This window comes from Taudactylus pleione, unplaced genomic scaffold (assembly GCF_031769625.1).
Source record: "Taudactylus pleione unplaced genomic scaffold, aTauple2 ptg000547l, whole genome shotgun sequence".
Lineage (NCBI taxonomy): Eukaryota > Metazoa > Chordata > Amphibia > Anura > Myobatrachidae > Taudactylus > Taudactylus pleione.
In genome coordinates this window covers 3,625,887-3,643,862 of record NW_028284949.1, presented here as the reverse complement: position 1 = coordinate 3,643,862, position 17,976 = coordinate 3,625,887, and the positions used below count along the sequence as shown (strand labels likewise).

Below are 17,976 nucleotides of genomic sequence, written 5' to 3'. Positions count from 1 at the left end.
AGAATCCGTCGCCAAAAAGGAAGCATCCTGAGAGGCAAAGGAAACCAATGCCTAGAACCTTAAAAAGGTGTGGACAGAAGACCACGTGGCCACCTAGTAAGGCAAAACAGCCGAGGCGCCACAGCGAGCCGCACACGAGGGTCACATGGCCCGAGAAAAAACAAGCATCAACAACAGGAAGGCCTACCCATGGGTAGGCCCCTGAGGAAGACCTACGAGGCCATCCAAGTCAACATTTGGTTATAGGCCGGCCATCCTTTCCTGTGAAAACCAGAAATCTCAGACCACCAATAAGGAGTCCGATTTCCGTAAGGAACCTGAACGGATCACATAAATCCAAAGAGGCCAGACCACAGTCAATGAGGCCACACCAGCCGAGAGGACTGGGGACAGAATGGCCGTACCATAAGTTCCAGAATAATATGGAACCTGAAAACCACTAAGAAGAAACACAGGGCGAGAGCAACTCCCACCCTGACATGATGCCCTCCAGAAGAGGGAGCCACATGAGAACGCTCCCAATTCAGACACTCTCCTGGTTGATATAAACACCCTGAGAGAAAGAGAGAGCCTAAGCAATAGACCATGTAATGGCTATCACAACCAGCGGTTCCATTGACTGTCCCCGGAGGTAACGAAGAACCACTACTTACTCCCAAGGAGTCCCTAGGGAGGACAAATGGAGGCATAATCAAGAAAACACTCCAAAGGATGAACTGGATACCAGAGTGAAGCAATTCCATATCTTAACCATACTGACAGTGTAGAGATCCGCACTGTCAGGAAGACCAGGCCAAGTGTGAAACCCAAGCCAGCCGGAAGGAATGCCAGAATATCTGGAGATCCTGGACACCGGAGGATCGTATCGACAGGTACAATACCATAAGATTTATGGCTGCCACAGTTTGTGGTAGGTCCCAGCAAAAGCTGATCCATGTGCTCTAATCATTCCAACGATGACAAAGCCAGGGAAGCCGTAAGACCACTGTAAGGACACAGTCAAAGACAAACGACCCAGGTCCAAGGCAAAACCAAGGACCCTGAGACAACAGGTCCGGGCAGTGAAGCATCAGGGATGGAGTATCGATGTAGAGACTCCGAAGATCCAAGTACCCCTGACATCTGGGGCAATCAGGAGCCACCAGCAGGAAAGCATCTCCGTCTCGATTGAAAACACTTCCAAAGACCTCGAGGAAGAAGGGAAACCGGAGAACACAGGTACACAAAGTGGAAGGACCACTTCACCGACAAAGAGTCGCTGAAGTTTGCTTCAGAATCCCCAGAGCTGAACTGTAACACCATAGTGTGATAGAGTCAGAAGGCCATGAGGGTCACCTCAGGGGGGCCCCCCCTGCTCACCAGGAGATGAAACCTCTCTTGGGGAAGAGACTAGTCCCCGGGATGCACGTCGTGACGGCTGAGGACTCCCGCTTCCCAATGGAGAGCTCCTGAAATGAACGCTGCAGAGATGGTTGGGAGGAGACCCTCGGACTATGTCCGAATATGTGACATACCTGTCATTGCCACCCAACGAACAGTGTTGCTAAAAAGGAAGCCACTGTCCTGACCCTGTCGGACTGAACCTTTTCAGGTTCACCGGGAAACAAGAGTTATGCCAGAGTAAGTTAATTGACAGGGTGGAATCGACAGATGTCCAACTGCACTGAAAAGGATTCGGTCCAGACACTGTCCCTAGCAAAGAAAACCCTGGACGAGATGGCCATAGCCACCCGGACAGGGACCGACTTGCCTCCGGAGAGAGCATCATCGTTTGAACAGTTATCCGACAGAAAAAACTCATTCCATCTGGAGATGAGCCAATTATGGAAAGGCCTGGAATGGAACTGAGCCCATTCCACCATGCATCCCAGAGTGTAAAGACATCTGTCGACTGCGCAGACAACCATGTACTCCTAATGGAAGAGAGGAGATTCCGTCTTACGCCAGAAGAATTCTCAGATTCTGAGAATCCAGCAGGGATCCTAGATGAAGAATACCCAGAGAGGGATGCAGGGAGGACTTTTTCCCCGTTGATTAAACGTCTGCACCCTGAAGAAGCCACAGTCATCCTGACCTGGCCGTAAAGTACCCCGGTGATCCCGCTAAGAGCAGGAGGCCGTCCAGGTACAGGAGCATTGGGATATACTGAACAGAAGAACTGTCAGAAAATCCAAAACGCTGGTAAACCCCTGTGGGGCTGAGGACAGTCCCAACAGGCAGAGCCCGAAAAATTGTAAGTGTTGCTGTGATACAGCAAACAGCCCATGCTGAGGAAAGGTCTCTGTAAGTACCCGTAGGCACGCGTCCTGTATATCCAGTGATACCCTAAAGTCCCCAGGTTCCAAACATCGTATGATGGAGCATAGGGATTTCCTCCTGAGCCCAGGTAGCTTTAGGAACTGGTTCAGGGAATTGAGACAGAGAACAGGCCAAAGAGGACCATTCAGCCACCGCACCAGAAAGAAAACAGAACAACCAGTCCCTCACTGAGATAGTGGGGATGGCCCAATTAGCTCCGCTTACCGCAACAACTGCATAGCTTTCTGGATCTGTAAGGCCCTTGTAAAGAGGGCGTACCCTCCTACCCATGTAGCCGCGGCAACTTGACACTAATACCGGGCGAACTGAGAAAATCGGTATCTCCCAGTTGTAGGCCTGTCCCGTCAGACTGAAGAGATATCCGTAGGTTCAGAAGCAGGATCGGCTGGCAGTCCAGGCCTGCTCGGTACTGGATATGTCGGCCCTTGTAGATGCCGACAGTCTACGAAGAAACAGACCTTTAGGCTGACCCAGAGGACAAAAAAGACTTAACAGACTTAGTCTGAGGCCTTGTAGTGTGCATAGCTGAAAGCGGTAAACTTGTCGTTAGTAATCCTGCCAATGTTACTACAATCTTGTCAAGGTCAGGACCAAACAATATCAACCCTAAAGATGGTATCTGCACCTCTGCATTCTCAGAGCGCAGCCATAGGGTATTACGGAGGATACAGTCGCAGCCGGAACTCTGAAAGTTAGGAGACTGGTATCCAATATAGGCATGTCCACCTATGACAACTGCATATATTACATGAGCGACCAAATACATTTGAACCCCCGACGTGTTGGAGGGGAAAAAACGTTACAAATGCATCAACCCAATATGCAATAGTATTAACCAACCATGCTATAGCCATGGTAGGATGGGTAACAACTCCTGAAAGCAAGTATACTGATTTCAGGCAGAGTTACCACCTACGGATCCGAAGAATCCGACCACGCAGGAATGGGAGGCGTAGTAACGTCTGTAATCAGACGAGTAACACGCCCATCCCCCCCAGGAGGGGCTCGTGATGACCCTCAGGGAATTTGGGACAGGAGGCCAAACACTGTTGTAACACCTCCTATCTGGCAACAGCCAGAGTCCCGCTATGCGATCCACCCGCTAGTCAGCAACAGGTAACCCGAAGGCACGCAATACTGAGGGTGTATGATACAGGTGCAGGTCAACATTCACTCTAACCAGAATGGACCTGCTACCAGCCCTAAAGCAGGGATAATAATACCTGAAATAGGCTTCCCCCCGTGTAAGAGGGAAAGAGCCCCGAACAGTACCCAGTTCACGGCAGAGCCAACTGGGAAGTAACCACAGGGCGTCAACCACGCCAATTAGCGTTTCGTAGAAAACGACATCCACCCAGGGTGGCTGTTGTGGTAATCCCTGCAAGGGGAATGACAGACTATTGTGGCACCAGGGGGAATTCATATACTGCGAAAAACCCCTGCAGGGAGCGGTAGTCTGTGTCACAGGGGAAGAGTGCAAGAAGCTGCGAGATACCCTGAGATGAAAAGGGCAGTATGGTGAAGTAACCCCAAGTGAGGTACAACAATGGGGCCCGCCCGGCGATCCGCAATTGAGAGGATCCCGAGAAAACAAACCGCCCAAGGGGGTCGTGAAAGAGGCCGGCACCAGATGACGCCACATACAGAACCCTTTATGAGTCAAATCCTCCGCACTAACACCTGCAGCACATGACTTGCAGGATAGTAAAAATGGGTGCAGTATAACGCTCTATCTCCTGGTCAGACATATCTGACCAATCTTGGCGGAAATATTAAGCAGCACTATACTGGTCCTGACTGATGCCAAAAATTAGCTGCAGGGACCCATTTTCAGCGTATGCAACACACAGTTCCATCTAAAATATGGCAACGTGCAGCACGCAACAGTATGTGACAAACCACACAAATATTAACAAGTATATAAATGTGAGGTCTCAGAACCACCCTAAGTACAGCTGTATTAGGGCAGATAAAGAAAAGGGATAGATATACACTGACAGGTGAGAGAATAAAGTACAGTCAGCACTAGCATAAGTCACATACAATGCAGATATATACATATATACATAAACATGTCATATAATATACTGCACTATTACACTGCATTCAACTGCCCAGATTCAGTGTCTGGGAAGGCTACAGCGCTGTGTACACTGACCTGATGGTGAGGTACGCAGGGGGACTGGACTCACTGCCATCCTGAGAGATTTCTGCTGCACCACAGAGATAAAATGGCCGCTGGAGACCTCAGAGGAAGCGTGGCCCGCGGAGGAAGCAGCTCAGCGACGCCAGACTATGGATACTGAAAGGCGCGCTGAGCTGAGGGGAGGAGCCGCTGTAACAGGGAAGGCTGCCTCCCCTGGCCGGCTATTAACCCCCGGGACGCCGGCTCCCTGCACCGATCGTTAAGTCCCTGGTGGTCTAGTGGACACACGGGGTATGGGGGGCCCGCCGCCACTGCCGGCGCCTCCGGTCTGTCCCCTGAGACCGGAGGCACAGGACTGCATTTGAAATGCGCGGATCACCGCAAGCGGTGATCCGCGACCTTACCTGCTCCCCGTGGATCCGGCAGCAGTCCTGGGCGCCCGCAGAGTCCGGCTAGTACAGACTCTGGGGTCCCGCTGAGATCCCCAGATCTGTACTGGCGTCTCAGCGCCAGCGGGGTGACGGAGCGGCAGCTTAGACGTCCTATGGACAGTCCGACGCTGCCGCTCTGAAGAGTCCAAAGTCCATGAAAAAACTTTGTCCCTAAAAAAATAAAATAAGCTTAGGGGCTGCTAATCAGCTCCCCCTGCGCTAACGGTGACCCGACTCCGGCCGGGCACCAACTTAAACTGAGGTGCCTCTGGCTTGGGGGTGGGGTTATAGGGAGAGTGGACCCAGTGCATCCTGGGAGCTAAAAGCTTTAACTGCGTGGTGCCCGGATTTGGTTCCCAACCTATACCCCAAGGTCAACCCTGTGGACCCCCTATGGACCCTGAAGTAGAAAGTTTGTTATGCCGAGCAACGTTTTTGTGAACACGTTGCCATTTGTGCTGGTATTCGTGTGGGTTAATGGGCATAGATGTGTCTGCAGATGGCATAGCTTTTGATGGGTGGGAGTTGGCACCTCAGGACATTCCTTAGTAAGTATGGTCTAAGTTCCATGAGATTTTTTTTTTTCTATAGTTTTAAATAGAAAAAAAATAAAAGCAAGGGGACAGACTGACACACTTGCAAAGGAAATAACACAACATAAAAAAACAAACAAAACTGAAACAGGTCCATCCCAAACAGCAATTGAAACAACAAAATATATAAAACTAACATAGTCTCAAGAACAAAAGGGAATAAAAAATTGTAAATATGAACCATATACTTTGTTGTTTTGTTATTGAAAACCTTTCAATAAAAATACTTGAAAGAAATATGTAAACCATATACGGAAAACACTTTTTAGTAGAGATATGTGGTTCGGTTCTACTTGGTTCTTTTTGCCAAATAAGCGCTAGTTCGGATTTATCCAATTGGCTGTCCAAAACATGTGAGAGTCAGCCAATCAAGTGCAATTTTTCAGATCCGGAACAGAGTAGAACCGAAATGCCCATCTCTACTTTTTAGACATTTAGGACAAGAGGGGGAGGAGAAATTGCCCGAAAGGATGATCGTAAAATCACAGAAAAATATTAAAAAAAGGGGACACACACACCCAAATCCTCTTCCACTGGGATTCACAACAAAAGGTTCTACTGAGAAGAGGAGGAGGAGGAAGTTACAAAGCTGAGAAATCATACCAGATTGTAAGAGCACCATGATAATTATGTTATGCAGGATGTGGGCTTAATGAGTGCTAATTGCATATTACAGGGGCTTTCTTAGTTTAGTACTTGGTCCAGAAAAAGAGCTCGGTCTTTGTTGCATGTTTGCAGCTGGCAAAGATCAGACATCTGACCTATATTGTTATATAGCATACCACCTGTACCCTCCAGTTACCGACTTAATGGGATATGTTGGGAGAGAGTTGCAGTATGTGTAATATATGTAACGCCTTACACAGACATCATTATTAAATCTTATTTCTTCTTTAGGGTCCATAGGGGGTCCACAGGCTTGACCTTGGGGTACAGCTGGATCTGGATCCACGGGCACCACGCAGTTAAAGCTTTAGCTCCCAGTATGCACTGGGTCCATCCTCCTCTATACCCCGCCTCCGAGCCACAGGCACCTCAGTTTAAGTTGGTGCCCGGCCAGAGTCGGATCACCGTTAGCGCAGGGGGGCTGATTAGCAGCCCCTAAGCTTAATTTATTTTAAGAGTTTTTTAATTTTATTTGTTTTTTAACTCTTCAGAGCGGCAGCGTTGGACTGTCCATTGGACGTCCAAGCCGCCGCTCCTACACCACGCCGGCGCCGCGATGCCAGTACAGATCTGGGGATCACGGCGGGACCCCAATGTCTATACTAGCCGGGCTCTGGGGGAATCCCATGACTGCTGCCAGATCGCCGGGGAGAGGGAAGACGCGGGGCACCGCTTGCGAGTGCATGCAGTCTCCTGCCTCCGGTCTCTGGGGACAGACCGAAGGCGCTAGCAGTGGCGGCGGGCTCCCCCTCTCTGGAGGCATACCCCACCTGTCCACTAGACCACCAGGGAGTTAGGCTGGCAGCGGGAGCCGGCGTCCCGGGTGTTAATTGCTAGCCAGGGGAGGCAGCTTTCCCTGTCTAGCGGCTACTCCCCTCAGCTCAGCGCGCCTTTCCGCTCGGGTGTGGCGTCGCTGAACTGCTTCCTCCTTCAACCACTCCTCCTCTGAGGTCTCCGGCGGCCATCCTACTCTCATAGTGGCAGCGCAGATCTCTCGGGCAGCGCGTGGACCGGTTCCCCTGGTGTACCTCTCCCCTGCTAGGACAGCGTACACAGCACTATAGCCCTCCCAGACACTGAATAAGGGCAGGTTGATTGTAGTGACAAGGTTCAGTGAGTATTAACTTCTATGTGACTTTTGCTAGTGCTGACTGTGCTTTTTTTCAATATACTGTCAGTCTATACCTATCCCTTTTCTTCTCCTATGGCCCTGGCAGGTGTGTGTGGGAAGGGCTTTTCTCTGATCTCACTTATATAAATTAATGTATTTGTGAGGTAAGTCACATACAGTTGTGTGCTACACGGTACCATATCTGTGGACCAGTGTGTTGCATGCTTGTGGGTGCGCCAGGAGTGAGCCACTGGACTTCCCAATAGTGTTTATATATACCTGTGTGTGTGTGTGTGTGTGTGTATATATACACACTACCGTTCAAAAGTTTGGGGTCACCCAGACAATTTTGTGTTTTACATGAAAACTGACTTATTTATCAAATAAGTTACAAAATGAATAGAACATATAGTCAAGACATTGGCAAGGTTATTTATTTGAAATAATAATTTTGTCCTTCAGACTTTGCTTTTGTCACAGAATGCTCCTTTTGCAGCAATTACAGCATTGCAGACCTTTGGCATTCTAGCTGCTAATTTGTTGAGGTAATCTGAAGAAATGTCACCCCACGCTTCCTGAAGCACCTCCCACAAGTTGGATTGGCTTGATGGGTTACGTCTTGCGTACCATACGGTCAAGCTGCTCCCACAACAGCTCAATCGTGTTGAGTTCTGGTGACTGCGCTGGCCACTCCATTACAGACAGAATACCAGCTGCCTGCTTCTTCCCTGAATAGTTCTTGCATAATTTGGAGGTGTGCTTTGGGTCATTGTCCTGTTGGAGGAGGAAATTGGCTCCAATCAAGCGCTGTCCACAGGGTATGGCATGGCGTTGCAAAATGGAGTGATAGCCTTCCTTATTCGAAATCCCTTTTACCTTGTACATATCTCCCACTTTACCAGCACCAAAGCAGCCCCAGACCATCACATTACCTCCACCATGCTTGACAGATGGCGTCAAGCACTCTTCCAGCATCTTTTCACTTGTTCTGCGTCTCACAAATGTTTGATAGCGCGATGTGTTTTGGATATTATTTATAAACCTTACTTATTATAAGAAGAAATGAAATAATTCACTCCAATACCAACTCTAAAATAAATGACAATGTTTTACTTAAAAGCAAGTTATTATACATGTATTATTGTCAAAGCAGACTTACAACATAAAAAAAACATAAGTTCAGCAGCAGTGACAAACTGATTATTTTTAATGCCTAGCCTAGACCCACAAGGTGACAGTCAGCCCTGTTTATACTTACACCCCAGCGCCCCGCGACTCTCTCGACCTACGATCTCTCCTGCTCAACCTGACTGACCGACCCCTCCCCTCTTTGATCAATCTTTTATACTTTTTTCCTCTCTGCTACTGACATATTCTAAAAATGGCGAATATTAATTAATTCAATATTCATGCACACTAAACATTTCACTGATAATATGTTTTAATCATAACAAAACCTATAATCTCCTTTCTACGTTCTCAAAATACTGGTGACCGCTTCTTACAAACCAAGGCTATCTTGATTAACTCCCTTCTTGTTTATACGGATCTGGGACCTACTGTCTCCTAGTCTGTTCATATTCAACTAACCCATTATTCTGTCTTGCTAGAGAAGAAATGCTTTTCATCAGTTCTAATTTATACCTATTTCTGTAATAACACTTATACCTTTAGATTATACAATATTAACCGATAATTACTGTTGCTTCAGACACACACCTGCCTACTTTAGAGAGAGGGTAGACCTCATCTCTAGGCCTGAGGCCATTCGACACATGTGACGGTCCTCTGCAACTTACAACTTCTATATATATTCTGAATCATTTCTTTATACTCTTAATTGCAATGAAAATAATAATGAAAGACCTAAGCATGCATATATTCGTGAATTGCTGAAGGAATATGTACAGTCACATGTTCTTCTGTGTGATCCAAACACTTCAAATCAAACACCTCAAACTTCAATTCGTCTGTCCATAACACTTTTTTCCAATCTTCCTCTGTCCAATGTCTGTGTTCGTTTGCCCATATTAATCTCTTCCTTTTATTGGCCAGTCTCAGATATGGCTTTCTCTTTGCCAACCTGCTTAGAAAGACAGCATCCCGGATTTGCCTCTCCACTGTATCAATTGACACTGGCGTCTTGTGGGTACCATTTCATGAAGCTGCTAGTTGAGGACTTGTGAGGCGTCTTTATTTCTCAAACCAGAGACTAATGTACTTGTCTTCTTGCACAGTTGTGCACCGGGGCCTCCCACTTCTCTTTCTACTCTGGTTAGAGCCTGTATGTGCTGTTCTCTGAAGGGAGTAGTACACACCATTGTAGGTAGTGTTCAGTTTCTTGGCAATTTCTCGCATGGAATAGCCTTCATTTCTAAGAACAAGAATAGACTGTCGAGTTTCACATAACAGTTCTCTTTTTCTGGCCATTTGGAGAGCATAATCAAACCTACAAATGTGATGCTCCAGATACTCAACTAGCTCAAAGGAAGGCCAGTTTTATAGCTTCTCTAACGAGCAAACCTGTTTGCAGCTGTGCTAACATAATTGCACAAGGGTTTTCTAATCATCCATTAGTCTTCTAACATGCTTAGCAAACACAATGTACCATTAGAACACTGGAGTGATGGTTGCTGGAAATGGGCCTCTATACACCTATGTAGATATTCCTTCAAAAACCAGACATTTGCAGGTAGTATAGTCATTTACCACTTTAACAATGCATAGATTGATTTAATGTTATCTTCATTGAAAAAAAACAGTGCTTTTCTATCAAAAATAAGGACATTTCTAAGTGACCCCAAACTTTTGAATGTGTGTGTGTATATGTATATATATAATATATATATATAATATATATATATATATATATATATATATATATAAAATCACAGAGCCCCAGCAGCAGGGTGCAGCCTCCCAAACCAGTAAACCGGTCCTTCTATAAATCCAGAGTATTTCCCAATATAGGGAAAACTATGTCCGACAAGCATGCTCCTGGATGTGTGCTGCTGTTTGGCTATACGATGAATAATATGCTGCAGTCTTGACTAAGGTCTTACAGGAATCAAACGTTGACGATACTATGGTGCTGCTTGGATTGTCTCTACATGATTACATGAAAAGCGTTACTACTTTGGTGAGTGCCCTCTGTTTTTTCCTATATTGGGAAATACTCTGGATTTATATACAGTGTGTATATATATGTCTGATGAGGAAGTTGAGCGCTCTGCGGCTCCCACTCTGTTCTCCTGCAGACGCTGCGTAGCAGGGGTAAATGAGGATTTATCACAGGATGGGCTGTGTGTGAAGTGCCATCAGTTACCTGGCCCCTTGAACCCCCCAAATTCGGGACAGGACCCTCCTTGGGCGGCGTTTTCTCAGGTGCTGGCATCCATCGCGGACCGTTTGGCGGTCCCGGCTGCTGTCCACCATATGGGGTTACCCCAACCAGCCATCCTCCCTTCTCAGGGTATACCGCAATTATTGCAGTCTTCCCCTGGGCCTTAGACTGTTAGTCCATATACGGGGTTACCTATATAAATTTAGTCTCCTCCAATGACTCAGCAGTCCGTCATTCCCTTTCAGGGACTCCCTCAGGCGGGTCAACCACCTTGGGTGGATGTCTTCTCCAGTTCAGTCCAGAGTTTGGCGGCTTCATCTTCAGCCTTTCAAACTATGCTACGGAGTGACAAGCCTCAGAAGGCATCTAAACGCCATGTTATGTCGTCCCAGTCTACGCAACTGTCAGACTCGGATGCGTCCTCAGATGATGGGAATTTGCCTGAGGACTCTGACTCGGATTCCCCTGTCTGGGAAGTGGAAACTAAATCTTTCATTGATGTGCCGGCATTTGTAAGGGCAGTGCTATCATTTCTTGATTTAGAGGATGATGCACCAGCCCCTAAATCCAAATACCCAAATTTCAAACAGGCAAAAGTGACTTTGGCTGTTTTTCCTCTATCTGACCAACTGACTGAACATATGATGGAGGCCTGTCAGTCACCTAGTAAAAGGTTCCAGCCGCAGAAACGTTTAGCGTCTTAAGTTATCAGTTTCCTGTAAGTCATTGCAAAAAGTGGGAAACTCCGCCTGCGGTGGATTCTCATGCTACTCGCTTAATCAAGAGTGCTATCTTGCCTATGCCTTCCATTTCATCCCTAAAGGATACCACAGATAGGTTTAAAATCAATCTATTCTCAGGGGGGGTGGTGGTCCGTCCGTCCATGACCATCTCTTGGGTGGCCAAAGCCATTGAGAGCTGGGCTAATGTACTGGAAGATACCTTTCCTGAGGAAGCTCCGGAGGTTCAGAGAGCTTTAGTGGGACAGATGAGGGATGCCGCTTCCTATATTGATGAAGCGACTTCGAATGCCAGTCTTCTGACTTCCAGAGTATCAGCTGCAGCTGTGTCTGCTCGCCGGTCTTTGTGGCTATGTTCTTGGAGAGCGGATGCGGATTCCAAGAAGGGCCTGAAGGCCTTACCTTTTATGGGGAAATATTGTTTGGCCCAGACCTGGACAAAATTGTAGATACCCTGGCAAAGTCTGTCAGCTTTTCTAATATCGGCGGCTGCGCCTTCTAAGGCTAGGACTCTGCTTTTCGGTCCTTTCGAAGTCAAGGGAAGTCCAAGTGTCAGTCCTTCCCGAGGCAGTCGGCAACCAAGGCCGCCCCTAAACCAAAGAAGCAAACCTGGAGCGCTAAACGCCCTGCTTCCAAGCCAGAGGATAAATCTTCAGTCTGATGGGATGGGCCTCCCTCTGGGGGATCCCAGAGTGGGAGGCCAACTTCGTTAATTCGCCCAGTGCTAGTGCACTACCACCACAGATGCTTGGGTATGAGAAGTGGGTCTCATCGGCCTATCCTCAACCTAAAGTCGCTGAACAAGTTCCTCAGAGTGCCCAAATTCAGGATGGAAACTTTACGTTCCATCATTCTGGCTAAGGAACCGGGAGATTACATGGTCTCCCTGGACATCCAGGACACTTACCTCCATGTTGCTATATCGCCTTCACACCAGCGGTATCTGCGGTTTGCTATACGTCAGCACCACTTCCAATTTCAGACTCTGCCCTTTGGCCTCTCCACGGCTCCAAGGGTATTCACCAAAATTATGCCTGTCATGGCGGCCCATCTGTGGAGCCAGGGTATACGGCTTCTGCCATATCTCTACGACCTCCTATTGTTGGCAAGCTCTCCGGAGGTACTTCTACAACATCTGCACCTGACGATCGCTTGTCTGCAAGCGCACGGGTGTCTGATTATCTGAAAAAAGTCCTCCCTGATTCCGTCACAAAGGATGGTTCATTTGGGAGCCCTTCTGGATTCTCGTCAGCAAAGGATCTTTCTGACTCCAGAAAAGATTTCCTCCCTACAGCTAAGAGTGCGCAGTTGCCTGAGGAGTTGCCGGGTGTCTGTTCACTCGGCTATGAGGGTTCTAGGGTCCATGGTGTCGGCGTTCAACATGTTGGAGTATGTCCAGTTCCATTCCAGGCCCCTGCAGGGACTGATTCTATCCAAATGGAACGGGTTACCACACCATATCCAAACTCAGATGCTGGTATTGTCTCCGGAGGTGCGCCTGTCGCTAGCTTGATGGCTTCAGACATCTCACCTCACCAAGGGTCGCCCCTTTTGGATCCCGGACTGGGTTCTGCTCACGACAGATGCCAGTCTCCGTGGTTGGGGTGACAGGCCCACTCACTTCAGGGCCGGTGGAATGCGGAAGAAGCAGTTTTCCCGATCAACATTCTGGAATTTCGGGCTGTGTACAGGGCCTTCCAGTTGTCCAGTCACGCTCTTCGAGGAAGGGCCGTGCAAGTTCAGTCTGACAACGCCACCATGGTGGCGTACATCAACCATCAAGGGGGGACTCGCAGTCGAGCAGCGATGTCATGTGTCACGCATCCTGTCTTGGGCGGAGTGCCACCTTCTGGCCATCTCAGCAGTCTTCATTCCAGGAGTCCTCAGTTGGGAGGTGGACTTCTTCAGCCATCACGACGTGCATCACGGGGAATGGTCGCTGCTCCCAGAGGTGTTTCAATTACTCGTGGACAAGTGGGGACTCATGGCCTCCTGACACAATCACAAGTTGCATGTGTACGGGTCCAGGACAAGAGATGCCGACGCAAGCCTGGTGGACGCGCTGTCGGTGCAATGGACCTTTCAGTTGGCATATCTATTGCCTCTGATATCCCTACTTCCTTGGGTCCTTTGGCAATTCAAACAGGACGGCAGCAAGCTTCTGCTGGTGGCTCCGGCTTGGCCCAGACATCCTTGGTACTCCGATCTTCGGAGCCTCGCCATCAACGCTCCGTTCCTTCTACCTCAACGTCGGGACCTGTTGTCTCATGGTCTCTGCCTTTACCCTGATCTGGGTCATCTGTCTTTGACGGCGTGGCTCTTGAGACAGCCGTCTTAAGGTCCCGGGGTTTTTCCAGCTCAGTCCTCAGCACGTTGCTGCAGGTGCGTAAGTCTGCCTCCGCCAGGATTTACCACAGAGTATGGCATACTTATTTCCGGTGGTGTGAGTCAAGGAACTATGATCCTTAGGTGTTTCGTGTTTCTAGGATTTTGGCGTTCCTTCAGTCTGGTTGGACCTAGCTTTACGCCTAGCTTCCTTGAAGGTTCATGTGTCTGCACGATCTGTGTGGTTTCAAAGAAGGATATCTCCACTACCAGATGTCCGCACACCTTTTTCCAGGGTGTTCTCAGGATTCAGCCTCCCTTTGTTCCCCCAGTGGTTCCTTGGGATTTGGTGGTTGTATTTCGGGCCCTCCAGGTTCTTCCATTCGAACCGCTTGAGTCGGTGGAACTCAAGTGGTTGACTGTTAAGACTTTTTCTCCTGGCGATTGCTTCAGCCGGGAGGGTGTCAGAATTGGGAGCGCTTTCCTGTCGTCCTCCATTTCTGATATTTCACCAGGGTAGGGCGGTGCTTCGCACTCGTCCAGGTTTTCTACCTAAAGTGGTTTCTAAGTTCCACATTAATCAGGAAATTGTTGTTTTGGCCTTTCAGTCACCTGATCTCTCGGCTGGTGAGGCTTCCTTGGATGTGGTCCGTGCTCTCAAAGTTTATGTGGACCGGACTAGTTCCATTCGGAAGTCTGATTCTTTGTTCGTCCTCTTTGGTTTTCACAAGAGGGGTTGGCCTGCCAACAAAGAAACTTTGGCCCGTTGGCTTAGTTTGGTTATTTGTGAGGCTCATACACAGGGGGGTTTGCCTGTTCCAGCCTCTGTTAAGGCTCATTTTACTTGGTCTGTGGGCCCCTCGTGGGCAGCTATTTTGTGCCCTGACGCACCTGGCTTCATATGGGCTGTGTGGCTGGTCACCGGTTTTCCGTCTCCCTTTCTGTGAGTATGGTTTCTTGTGTGTCCCAGTCTTCCTTCTCTCTGTTTTTCCTCCTCCGGCCTTGGCTACTTACCAACTGAGGTTCCTGTGGCTCAGGGGCGGAGTATAGAGGAGGATGGACCCAGTGCATCCTGGGAGCTAACGCTTTAACTGCGTGGTGCCCGTGGATCCAGATCCAGCTATACCCCAAGGTCAACCCTGTGGACCCTATGGACTTCGAAGAAAGAGAGATAACAAAGGTAAGGTCTTACCATATCTCTCATTGTCTGCCTCTCTTCCTATGCAAGTTCTGGTACGTTCCTGGCCTGTGTCTTATAATACCTCATATATTGTTTACTGTGGCCTGTACAGGGACTATGAAGAAGATTGTGTGAGGGGGCTACTGATAAGGGGACACCCCACACTCTCTTACTACTGGAAGTATGAAAGGGGGCTCCTGTGGCACAAAGCTTGTTCGCTAAATATTTTCTATTTTGCTGTGGCAAGTCCGGATTTAGACCCACTATACCGCTAGCAATTGATGAAGAGTGGCCTTGTCTTAAATTACCTAGCCGTGTACACCTGATAGTAACTAACATCTCGGGGTAGTAATGTGCATTTCTGGCTGGGATTTATGTGTCCCGCTGGCTGCTTTGTCTCTGGGGCCTAGTTGAATGAGCAGGTGCATTGGGCCCATTAGTGTCTATGTAATAGGAGCATATCCTGACACTTATTGCCTGTCATAGGTCCAAGTCTCTATATACTGGTTGTTATATTGACATTTGTCTCCATACCAACTAGGCCTGAATCATTGACTACAATTGAACTCTGCCTGCCCTGACCTGCTTGTATGCTATTCAGTGATACTGGTGGTCTGCCCTGACCTTAGGTAATGTTTTCCTTCTGAAGAAATTCTCAGTGAGAAACTTGTTGCTACCATCAGACCTCCTGTTAAACGCAGCTGCTTCATCTCCTTTCCGGCTTCCTCCTGAGGTGAGGCGCCCACAGCAAGCCTGCCGGGGCCTACGTGTATGGCCGCACGGACCTGACGGGAGCTTCTATGGCAGGTGCGGCAGTAAGTGGCAGAACACCCGCTGGGCTTAATGTCTAATAGGAGCACTGTATAGAAGTGTCTGTAGATTGCTACATTGTCATCTTACCCTGATTGAGTATCGGCTTTGTGAAACTCTGGGACATTTTGGATGGTCAGTGGAGCCACCCTTATTATTGGAACGACTATCACAGTTTATGAACAGGAGATTTGCGCCCTCAGTTATGCTCTGGATTATTAACACTGGGCTTCCAGGTACTATTGCCCTAACCAGGGTGTTTCAGTCACATTTCTGCTCATGCACTCCTGAGTGCGTGCAGAAATGCCGGCGCCGGCGGCTATCGCGCCCCGACAGAGCAACAATTGAATTGCTCTGTCGGGCGTCTAAAAAAAAAAACAATCCGCTGGCAGAACAATTGAATCTCCCCCAGTGTTTGTATTCTCAGCAGTGGGATTTTTATATCACTTGGACACATTGTGCTTTTTTATTTTGATACATGAATTGGTTACTATAACTTGTATGCCAGTATTTATATTATTGTATGGTTTTCACAATGCATGATCATTTAATTAATTCCTATTCCATATTTGGGGATTGGAGATTATTGTTTGGTTAAAGAGTAGATGCTGCCACTTTTTTCTGGTTTCTTGCCATTGGTATTTAGGGTGTTGGTGGACCCATGGGAAAAGTTAAAATTTAGTAATCGATGAACTTACCTTGATTACAGATATGAATACAGTTGAATACATATGGCTCTGTGCAAAAATCACAGTCAAAACTATCTAACCTCCAAGCCACCCCCCATTGCAGAGGATCAGGATACTATTATACATTTCCCAATAATCTAACCCACACCTTATATAGGTTCCTGATAACATAAAATTTTTTATGAGATAAACAGTAGATGGCAGAATTACTCTACTTAAGAATAACATGATTATTATGTAACAGTAAATGACGAGCACTTTAAGCTTTCATTTAAGAGTTACAGTAACAAGTACTCAAGAAATATTCTTGTCTAGAATTACAAGGAGACATGGGGCCTCATTCAGAGGCGGTTGTTAGATGCAAGTGGTCGCTCTGAATTAGGGCGGCCGCTTGCATCCTGAACGGCCGCCTCCTTGTTGATCGTTAAGCTGTGGGTTAACACCCACAGCTCTAACGACCGACATGGGTGATGGTCTTGACCATCGCGACCATCGGGGATTACGACCAGACCCTAGGCACTCGTAAGCCCCAGGGAGCTTCCTGCTCTGTTCGAGCAGGAAGTTCCCCACTGACATCAGCAATGATGTCAGTGCGGCCGCCCCCTAATGGCAAGCGTTCCGACTGGAACGTCTCCGTTTGGCCGGGCGCGCCCTCGGCCCACCCAGCAAACGGGGCGAGCTGTCGCTCAACATCGACAGCTTGCCCCGTTTCCTACGAGACCCTAACGACGAAACGCCCTTTGTTAGCCGGGTCTCGCGCATGCGCTGTGGGGCAATATCGAGTTGGTTGTGAGCGCTCATGACCGACTCTGAATGAGCTCCATGATCTCATGAGACAACACATGATCATATCTTGCCCTGTGGACCGCTGGGACTTACAGAATATTTATAAATAAACATTCACACACACATTTGCCATTTTATTAGGTACACCTTTCTAGTACTGGGTAAGGGCACCCTTTAGTTCCCAGAACAGCCTGAAATATTTGTGGCATGGATACAAGGTCTTGGAAACATTCCATAGAGATTCTATTCCATGTTGACATGATAGCATCACATGTTTACTGTAGAACTGTTGTTAGCACAATCATACCTCAAATCTCCCATTTCACCACAACCCAAATTTGCGCTATAGGGTTGAGACCTGGCGATTGTGGAGGCCATTGGAGTACACTGACTCCATTGTCACATTCGTGGAAACAGCTTGAGATGACCTGTGGCTTATAACATGGCGTAGTATCCTGCTGGATGTAGTCATTAGGAGATGGGTAGACTGTGGCCATAAAAGCATGCAACAATGCTCCGTTAGTCTGTGGCATTTAACCAGTGTGTTTTCATCAACGCGTAGATCTTTCTAACTGCTTTCGGGGTCATTTACATTTGGATGTAAGTCGATTTTATGACACGCCTCTCGGATGTAGCAGTACACGCCCACTTTAACGCTACGCTCATAGGTTGTGCTTCCACAATCTCTCGGAAAAGATTTTTTAAAAGTAGGTAAGTATGACCTGGAGGGGTCACATGATGATGATGATGAGCATAAAAATTAATAAATGATGTAACTATCAGGGAGAGGAGGTGTGGCTCAGAAACAGAGCACCGGGTGTATTATTATTATTATTT

At 47.9% G+C, this 17,976-nt stretch overlaps 1 protein-coding gene across 1 annotated transcript in view; it reads left to right on the top strand.

The window, feature by feature from the left end:
- LOC148500791 (uncharacterized) overlaps positions 1-17,976 on the top strand; it is a 49,858-nt gene that overhangs the window by 11,340 nt on the left and 20,542 nt on the right. The window contains exon 8 of the mRNA XM_088451433.1: positions 9,322-9,448. Within this exon, the coding sequence (XP_088307559.1) occupies positions 9,322-9,448 (127 nt within the window). The remainder of the gene's footprint in view (positions 1-9,321; positions 9,449-17,976) is intronic.